The following is a 10,578-nucleotide window of genomic DNA, read 5'->3' on the forward strand; positions in this document are numbered from 1 at the left end:
CCTCACTCTTTCTCTGTCTAGCTTTAGAACTGCTGATATTTCTGAATCATGGTACAACATTTTAAATTTTATCTACAAAATCAAGTTATATATAATACTCTGCTCTGGGGAAAACAGATTTCTGTCTTGAAAGCAACTCAGAAGGTAAAATCAAAAAGTAAAGGACACCGGGCTTCCCTGGTGGCACAGTGGTTGAGAGTCCGCCTGCCGATGCAGGGGACACGGGTTCGTGCCCCGGTCCGGGAAGATCCCCATGCCGCGGAGTGGCTGGGCCCGTGAGCCATGGCCGCTGAGCCTGCGCGTCCGGGACCTGTGCTCCGCAAAGGGAGAGGCCACAACAGTGAGAGGCCCGTGTACCGCCAAAAAAAAAAAGTAAAGAACAGCTAGAAGTTTAAAATCCGTTTTTTTAAATGATGTTTTCATATTTTTTAAAATACAGCATATTGAACTCCATTTCTGTGTCAAATCATTGTAATTATCAAAGGGGTTGTAAATTCAATATTTGAAAAGACTAAAATTATTCATGCATTTATTCATACGGAGCCCAACCTTATTCCAAAAAAGATTTCAGCTTTTTTTATGTGGACAATTACAAGATAAAATAAAATTTTTAGGGCTTCCCTGGTGGCGCAGTGGTTGAGAGTCCACCTGCTGATGCAGGGGACGCGGGTTCATGCCCTGGTCCGGGAAGATCCCACGTGCCGCGGAGCGGCTGGGCCCATGAGCCATGGCCACTGGGCCTGCGCGTCCAGAGCCTGTGCTCTGCAATGGGAGAGGCCACAACAGTGAGAGCCCCGCGTACCACAAAAAAATAAATAAATAAAATAAAATAAAAATAAATAAATATTTATTAAGCACCAACTCTGTGCCAGTCACTGCTCTAGGCAGTGGAGATGTGTGGTGACGGAACAGACAAGATCACTATTCTCATGTAGTTTACAGTCCAGTGATGGCATACTGAAAGAAAAACAATAAACAAGTCAATCGTTAAAAAGAATGTCAAGTGCTAGGAAGAAAAAAGACTAATGGTGACAAGGAGGGGAGTGGAATGGGAATACTTTAGAAAAGTGGGACAGAGGAAACCTCTTGAGATCACTTTTTTTAAGCCTAATATTTATTTTAGTCTAACATGCGCTTGAAAATGTACACATATATGACTTCCCAGATTGATAAATTATCACTAGTCGAGAGAGATTTCAGATGACTTTTGCATTGAAATGGGGATGATGAGAAGGAACAGGACAATGAGCTAGGAATGAAGCTGCTATGAAAACTTATGCTGGGACTTCCGCTTTGGAGGAGGACACAATTCGCCTCGAAACTTTCGGCATCCAAGTCAAGGAAGGAAACACAGTTACAAGATAAATCTCTCCTCTTGGTCATGCTGAGACACCATGTGTAATGTTCTCCAAGACTTCAATGAATAATGTAACTGGTTTCTCAGGAATATTTCTTACAATGTCCTTCAAAATATCCTTTAGAAAAAGCCTGGAAGGTGATTGAAGAGGTCAGGGAAGTGACTGAGAAAACTGATACCAATTCTCATACCAAACTCCCTTGTGACTAACTGAAATCCAAGGAGAGTTAAGAAAAAATATCTTAAACCTTGAGAATACAAAGAGCTCCTAGACCCTGGGTACAAACTGGAATCCCCTGGAGAGACTTTTTAAAATACTCCCACACCAGAATGCACTATGGAGGAATAGATGATAATTCTCCATAAATAGTTTCTGTTAAGTGAATTTCTGGCAGATTAAACTCCAACAAGTATACAGAGTGCAGATGTTCTCTGCTGCCATTTAGAAGAAGATTCAGATATTTCCATGTGGTTAAAAGAATATCTGAGGTAGAGGTAGAAATTATACCCATTTCTAGAAATGAAGACATATAACAAGTGTGAAGCAGGACATCAATTCACCCCTGAATGAAGCTAGCAAGGGAGGAGACCAGGGCAGGGCCAAGAGTTTTAAAGAAATGTTAGGTTTGTTCCAATACATAGATGGCACAGTAACCACATGTTAAATAAGTAAGAAAGATTACAAGAGGCTTATTTTATGTGGATCTCTAACATTTTCTTTGAGAATTCTTAACCCAATTCTACTACTTGTCAGTTGTATGACCTTGGGCTGGTTAATTAGCTTCCTTAAGCCTCAGTTTCCTCATCTATAAAATGGGTATAATAATATCTACCTCATAATGAGAGATAACACATGTAAATTGCTCAGCACAGTGTCTGACACATGGTAAATATTCAGTAAATATTAATTCTTATTTTCAACTCTTTACCTCAATATTTGCTTTCTAATGCTTTTATTACCAAAGTAAACACATCCAGCTAGATGTTCACAGAAGCTATCATTTTGGTTTTTATTATTACATGTCTTTGACCTGAATGCTTTGACATCTGGGACTCTAGAGCTACTTGTTCTATGAAGACACAAAAGATATTTTGTATCTTTTCATTTGGAGAAGGATACACAAACACAGATTCTTTTTTAGCATTTCATGTTTCTTTATGAAACTTAAAGCAGAAGAAGAGCATGTATAATTTTGGTACTGACGACTGGATCCTGAAATCTTTGATTTACACAGAAAGATTATAACAATCAATGTTCACATGCAGTTCCAAAACAAAACACAACATCCTTTGAGAGGTGTTTCTAACCTTTTAAATGTTAAATATCTTTATATATTCCATTCTCATTCTCAAGGTAGTAGAAATGAAGCATTCCTACTGTGTTCCGCAAGTTTCTTCACTACTATACAACTTTTAAAAACATTTTCAAGTGCTGCAAGAAATATATAGTTCCAATGGGACAGATGTAAGACATCTTTTACCCCAGTGCCATTGAAAGATATCTAAGGAAATGCTGGTGACCTCCTGTGCTAAGGCCAGGTTAGCCTAGTGCTTCAGCACATAGGCAGTGCAGTGGAGCTGAAGTGTCTGGGTTCAAATACCCTCTCTGCTACCTACCAGCTTTGTGATTTTGCAGCTAAATATTACCTGTCATGATTCTTGTGAGGTTGCAATGAGTTTGTACAGATCAAAAGTACTCAGAAAATTGTTCAGCACATAAAAAGTAACCACATGAGTTACCATTTATTAAATATTTATTAAATATTATTAAATATTTTAGTGTATACTATAACATGACAACACTATTATAAGTATTTCTCTTTTCCTGGTTTCTCTTTCCTTCCTCCTTCTTGCCATTCTCCTCAAGGTCTCTTCCTCTTCTTGTGCCCTCCCCCACTCTTTTTAATAACATCCTTTTTCCCTTTGGGGCTTATCCATAATCCTCAATGATAAATGTGGCAATATCCGGGCCCCAATGGAGTTATAGAGTACTATTAACCCTATATGACAAGAAAGCAGACCTCCCTCCATGTACTTTTAGAAGGGGCTTTAATCATTAAAAATGATAGAACACTTGGCATTCTTTGAAATAAGAGAAAAGAAATAAAACTTAAGGACAATTTGTATCATCCCATAAGCTTTTAGAGTCATTCATAGCTTTCCATGTGTAGCTGTAAAGAAGCAATGAAAGACAAGGTTCTTCTGTGCACAGTGTGCATGGTAAAACCACTGGGCAGAATTTCAAAGATGCCCAAAAGAAATATATACAAATTGGGATCTCATAGATTAAAAGCAAGATGTAAGGAAAACTCCTACAATTCTAAATTTTATTTTCTTTTAACTATTTAACTGTAAGAGGAGGTTGACAGGAGAATAAAAATGTGCTAGGAAATGTCTCCTTCCTATTTATGGTGGTGAAACAAAGTTTCGACTGGTGGCAAACTTTATTAATATTGAGCTACTTAGGTTTAACAAACGCACATTAAGGGAAAAAAAAGATGTTTGTGCTATCCTTGCAAAATACTTCTAAAGCTGTAACTCCTAGGAGTACTTTTCCGCCAGGGAAGCAGTACTGCAGACAACTTATGGTTAAGCTGACTCAGTGCTCCCAAGTGAAACAACCCAATTTTAAGTACAGCTCATCCATGCTTAGGCATATGGATAATTATATTCATAAGAACAGAGCACAGGCACTTCCCTGGTGGCACAGTGGTTAAGAATCCGCCTGCCGAAGCAGGGGACATGGGTTCAAGCCCTGGTCCAGGAAGATCCCACATGCTGCAGAGCAACTAAGCCCATGCGCAACAACTACTGAGCCTGCGCTCTAGAGCCCGTGAACCACAACTACTGAGCCTGCGTGCCACAACTACTGAAGCCCGCCGCCTAGAGCCCGTGCTCCGCAACAAGAAAAGCCACCGCAATGAGAAGCCCGCGCACCACAACAAAGAGCAGTCCCCGCTCGCCGCAGCTAGAGAAAAGCCCGCGCACAGCAACAAAGACCCAACGCAGCCAAAAATTAATTAAGTTTTTAAAAAACGAATGGAGCACAGCTACTGCTTGCCATTCTGCGACCATCTTGCATTTCCCCATTCATTACTGATTATCAAAACTATAATAAATGGTAGATCTATGTTCTTGGCACTTGACTACTTGAGAAGCTTACAACACTTTCCAGGGAATGAGATAGAAAAATAAGTAGCCTCTCTATTCACTGGCAATAAAAACTTCTGACAAAAAGAAATTCTGCTACTTGTAGAGAAGAGCAATTACTGGCTGCAAAACAAATTATTGAAAATGTATGGGGTGACCACACAGCAAAATAAGCCACCAAATAACCTCTGATGCTACAGTAAAAGTATCATGCTTGGCTAGCAAAAAAGGAGTAACCATTAAGGTGCTTACTCTTAAAAACAGAAATTATGTGATCATCAGTATCAAACCAACAGTAGGACTCAGTAGGTGATATCTTGCCCATATGGGTGTCCAGTTAAAAATATATTTTATCCTATTATCTGCAACATACAATTTTTTCAGCACAAAAAATTTCAAGTCAGAGGAAAGGAAGACTGAATACTTTGAATATTCTAGTTCTGAGGGCTATTTTACAGGACTAAAATTACTTTAGACTAGGCAGACAATCTTTAGGACAGCAAGGTTACCCACAATCAAATGTAATTTCTTTGACTACCATTTCTAGAACTTCATGGCACAATAAGCTTTCAGTATGGGCTGATCATCTGATTCAGAATAAAAATAAAGTATGCGTTCAAGTAACTGGCCAGATAGTAAAGAAATCTTTTACAATATGGACTCATACAAACAGAATGATTATTTCACACCAATCAAACTGCCAGTATTTCCACAGTATTGTGGAATTTTAATATTTCCACAATATTAAAATTTTTTCCAAAAAATATAACTGTGCAGTTCCATTTAGTGATGAAAACTGAAGTAAGGACACATTAAAAGTAAAATTAAGGTGTCTTATACCATCACAGTTCTTGTGAGCTTTCTGAAACATTAAGTAAAACATTGCTGGTTTCCTTACTCTAGGTTAATGGCTCTATCTTACCAGGTGAGAAGTGATTCTTGAATTAGATTAGATGACTTATAACATTTCTTCCATCTATACAACTGTTAAGATTCCACTTACATAAATTCGAGTAATTTGTAACTTCTGGGAATGTGTTAAATTCAGGTAATTAGGGCACCATTTTGCATTAAGGCAATGTCATAAAATTTCTAAACAGTACTCAAGCAGCCTGAGGGAGTTAATGTTATTTAACAAAAACTCATATAGTGCTTACAGAATATGCAGCACTGTTCTAAGTGCTTTATAAATATTAACTCATTTATACTAAGCAGATAAGTATACTTAGTAACTAAGTTCTTACAAGCTTAATGAGTATGTGAATTGGCATTTAACAATGAATTAAAGTGAACAACCACTTTCACTCAGCCTTTGAAGTTAAGATCATTCATTTCTGGGACTTCCCTGGTGGCGCAGTGGTTAAGAATCTGCCTGCCAATTCAGGGGACATGGGTTAGATCCCTGGTCTGGGAAGATCCCACATGCCGCGGAGCAACTAAGCACCTACGCCACAACTACTGAGCCTGTGCTCTAGAGCCCACGAGCCACAACTACTGAGCCCGTGTGCCACAACTACTGAAGCCCACGCGCCTATAGCCTGTGCTCCGCAATGAGAAGCCACTGCAATGAGAAGCCCATGAACCGCAACGAAGAGTAGCCCCCGCTTGCCGCAACTAGAGAAAGCACACGCGCAACAACGAAGACCCAATGCAGCAAAAAAAAAAAGATTATTCATTTCTAACAATTAAGGTTATTCCACGACAACATGAATCTGGTCAGTAACTCTCCTTACTGAAATCCTTGAATCGCTTTCAGAACAAGTCCAAATTCCTCAGCAAGTCATGAAGGTGCTGCAGCATCTATTTTCTGGTTTCCTGTTTTGTTTCATCTGTCCCTTAAATCCTAACTATTTGCAGTTTAAAATGTCTTGATGTCACATGCCCACGTACCTCCTGCCCCTTCTGTTTGATATGCCCACCCCTTCCCTTTAATTTGGCCACTTCCTACTCACCCTCAAAACACAGCTCAGATAACACCTCTCTCTGAGAGCCCTGACTGCTCACCTGGGTTAAGCACTGTCTTCTCTCTTCCACAGCTCTCTGTGATCACCTCCAGAAAATCACACACGAGTACAGTGTAATTGCCTATCCATTCACCCATCTTCCTACTTGTCTGTAAATTCCTTAAAGGCTAGAACTGGGTCTTTTATCTCTTAATCCCCAGGGTCTTGCAAAAAAATTGGTACACAGTATGAGCTCAAGTATACAAATGCCTTTTTTTTTTTTTTTGTGGTACGCGAGCCTCTCACTGCTGTGGCCTCTCCCGTTACGGAGCACAGGCTCCGGACGCGCAGGCTCAGCGGCCATGGCTCACGGGCCTAGCCGCTCCACGGCATGTGGGATCTTCCCACACCGGGGCACGAACCCATGTCCCCTGCATCGGCAGGCGAAGTCTCAACCACTGCGCCACCACAGAAGCCCTATAAATGCCTTTTTAATAAACAAATAAACAAATCAATATATACCTTTGTGAGCTGACAGAAAAACATCCTAATTTTATTTCTGAAGTAGAAAGGAAGTTGCTAAACATATTTATGAGTATAAATTACGTCTATTTTAAGCACCAAAGAAATAACAAGGCCCATACAGAATTAACTTATGTTTTGGGGTTCCATGACAGCTCTCAACGAAACAAGAAATGACAAATTGCAGGATCACTCTTTAGTTTCCTAACTGTGGGAAGTGTTGGCTTATGACAACTAAGTCTTTACAACTCTAACTGCCAGATTCAGTCCTACTAGTCAGTAATCACTAACTGTAGTTGAGGAGCATGGTAAACTGCTACAGCACCCAGGTGATCCAGGCATCCAACCAGACGCACTATGTATACCTCACCATGTGCCAGCACTGAGATAATTGCTTGTCATAATTACTTTGATGATAAAACAGGATCTTCACTCTCATATCTGACTTGAATGAATAATCTACTCACGCTGTTTAACCTAAATCCTACCGATTCATTCACACCTCACCAAAAGCCAGAGTCATTCTTCTCAATACTGAGGTTTATTCTTATAGGAAGTATAAGCTGCACAGGCCCCAAGTATCTTCTGCCCCAAGTAGAGAGGCCTATGAACCAAAAAAATCTACAGAAGTGGTATTTCAGAAATGGGGAGAAAAAAGGAGGACTGCCTGTTGTCCAAGAGTGGTGGTCTTTACCAACACAGAGAAGGGCAGAGGGTACCTAAAGACATCACCAGCATGAGGCAGAGACTCTGGAGTTTAGAGGTGCAATCCTGCAGCATTTTCTGCATCTCTACGTTCTTCCTCTCTGAGAAACTCTTTGTGACTTGTTTTAAAGCACTGTCTATATCAGTAAAAATTCAGATTGTGAAAGACTCTACTGCATAAAAGACCCCACATCTTCAATGAATAAATTGCATGGAAAAAAGCAAGGAAATGGAGGGGGAAACCATGCATTAAAGAGACTTAAAAAATAAAAATAAAAAAACTAATTGCAGTTTATAGACATTATCTGGGTCCTGGATCAAACAAACTTAAATATATATATAATATTTATATATCTATTTTATATATTTACATATATTTAACACATTTATATATTTAATACATGTTAGCTATGATAATATCATGGTTACATTTTCTAAAAAATCTTCATCTTTTTGAGGTGCACAGTGAAATTTTATAAATGAAATGATATGATTTGCTTCAAAATAATACAGAAAGGGAGAAAAAATAGGTAGGATGTAGATAAAACGAGATTGGCTATGAGTTGCTAATGGTTGAAGCTGGGAGTCCATTATAATAGTCTATCTACTTTTGTGTGTGTGTTTGAAATTTTTTAGAATCAAAAGTTGTAACTGAGCGTGAGACTATTCCTCTACAGAAATAACTGTCATGTATTGAAAAATAAGACAGTGTCCTATGCTTCTTCAATTTTACTATGGAAAAAAGTCAAAATGGAAAAGGTTAATTCAAACATTAATTCAAATAAGTAAATAAAATTCAAATAAAAAATAAATAAAATAGGTATTTACCAAACAATTCAAATGATGGGATTCTTCATTAATGTTTGGCATATTAGATTTTCTACTATAATAATGTAACTAATGGATATTACCATAGACCTTTAAATTAATTTCTATCATGTTAAAATGTTAACAGAACTAAGTACTTGGCTACAAATACAGATTTAAGTAGTAGTTTTCTATTTTTACTTATTTTACACTTACAGATAAATTACTGAGTATCACATCATCAAGATACATCTTAAAATATTAAGAATATATTTATACATGTGAAAATGTTCAGCCTGCCTTTGCTTCAGTGAAGTGTTCAAAATTTTCAACTACATGAACAAGTTCTACCTTAATGTGTCCTTACAGGTGGGTGAACTGGTTGCCAGGTTGATACATGTAAATACAAAAAATGTTTACATAGCCCCAAAATATTTACTTAAATTAACCAGAAAATTCAAAATAATTTTCAAGTATATCTGTGGATGTGTGATATTGACCTAAATATGGGTAAACGGTAGTTAGATTTTTATTTAAAAACATACTTTATAAATGCCCAATAAGCAACAGGGCCCTAATTACACCAAGAGGACTGCTACCAATGAAGAAAGGGGGGAGCCGGACACCTTTTCTGGAAGGTGGAGGTGAATGGGTACATCTCTGATGTGCACAAATTGAGTGAGCTGAGAACCTTGCAGTTCAGCTTAATTTTAAGGTTTGAGTTTAATTAGGGATGTCTAGGTTTGTTTTTCCAATTTTCCTACAGTACCAATCTTGGCTTAAATCACATAAAGTCTTCTCTTTGAAAATTAAAACAACCACCACAACAATAATGATGATGCAAATCCTGCTAAAATATTATATCCCTTCTTGCCTATGCATGGCTTTTGTCAGGAAGAGGTGAGAGGGTCTCCGCCCCTTCGCTCAGGTTGCCACACAACTGGAGGCAACCCGCACAAACTCCTCTCCAGCAAAGCCCCCGGCCTGTGGCTCTTTTGGGGTTCGTCGCCCCTTTCTCTTCTTTTTTGCACAGGGAGCGCCACGCATGACTCGCATTAGAATTGCACTGGTTTCACCCAAGACATTGCATCTCCAGGGCAACGGAGAGCAAACGCGGGGTCAGGGTGGGCCGGGCCGCGCGGAGGACCACCCCCAGCACCACGCCTCTCACCTGCCCGCCGTCGGGGTCGCCCCTCACCCGCGTATCGAGCGCGTCGTGCCCAGTTTCGTCTTCGCCCGAGCTGTAGATGAGTCGGAGTGGCACGATGCTCTGGCGCTCCAGGAAGCGGTTTTCCTTCCTCCTCTCCAGCTCCGTCAACGAGGCGTCTCCTCCAGGAAGGAAAGGGGGAAGGAGGAATTGGGGAGAAAAGGCGAAAATAATGACCCTGACCCACACTCGTCCATCCTGCGGTCCAACGTCTCCCTTATGAAGATCCCACCTCCCCCTCCCTCCCGGACCCCATCTGGTAAGGATGCAGAGACACAAGACGCAGAGCCTTGGACCAGCTAATCTGAGAGCATCCAGGATCGGGGCCCAGAAGCAGAGCACCCCTCTCCCATCCTCCGCATTCCTCTTCTACTTCAGAAGAAAAAGAGGCATTTGACCTAAAGCTTCTAATGCATCCACACTGTATTTTTGCTTCACTTCTCTCCACCCTTCTAAAATAACAAAAAAATCTCCCTGCGCACTCGGAAATGGGGATGCCTTTTTACAAATGCGCTTGAGGGTTGCAAAGATGCCCGGAAAATGGTACGTCTCGGAGCCACAGAGGGCGGCGAACTTACCTGCCCGGCCGCAGCCCGCCGGGGGACAGGTCCCCAGGGCGCAGAGCAGCAAGAAGGGCACGGATACAGCCGCCGCCGCCTGCATGGTGCAGCCGTCAGCCCTCCTCGCCCGAGACGCTCAGCTCCTCATGCCCGGGCAGCTTCGTCCGAATCCCGCGCCCCGCGGCCCCGGCTCGCCTGGGCCACCCCCTCCCAGCCCCGGCCGGTGCTGAGGCGACCGCGGCGCTGCCTCAGTGCTGCATTGTGCTCCGCGGGCGCTTCCGCTGGCGGGGGGAGCGAGCGAGTGCTGCATTGGGCGGTTGGCTGTAG

The 10,578-nt window shown here is 40.9% G+C and overlaps 1 protein-coding gene across 1 annotated transcript in view; it reads right to left on the reverse strand.

Annotated features, from left to right (window-relative positions):
* The window catches only part of ADAM22 (ADAM metallopeptidase domain 22), a gene marked incomplete at its 5' end in the record, with an annotated part of 228,826 nt that extends 218,472 nt beyond the window's left edge, over positions 1–10,354 (reverse strand). The window contains 2 exon segments of the mRNA XM_079711160.1: positions 9,656–9,813; positions 10,270–10,354. Of these exon segments, the coding sequence (XP_079567286.1) occupies positions 9,656–9,813; positions 10,270–10,354 (243 nt within the window).
* Positions 10,355–10,578: the final 224 nt, after the last annotated feature.

Source organism: Hyperoodon ampullatus, assembly GCF_949752795.1.
Source record: "Hyperoodon ampullatus genome assembly, chromosome: 9".
In the NCBI taxonomy this organism is placed as follows: domain Eukaryota; kingdom Metazoa; phylum Chordata; class Mammalia; order Artiodactyla; family Ziphiidae; genus Hyperoodon; species Hyperoodon ampullatus.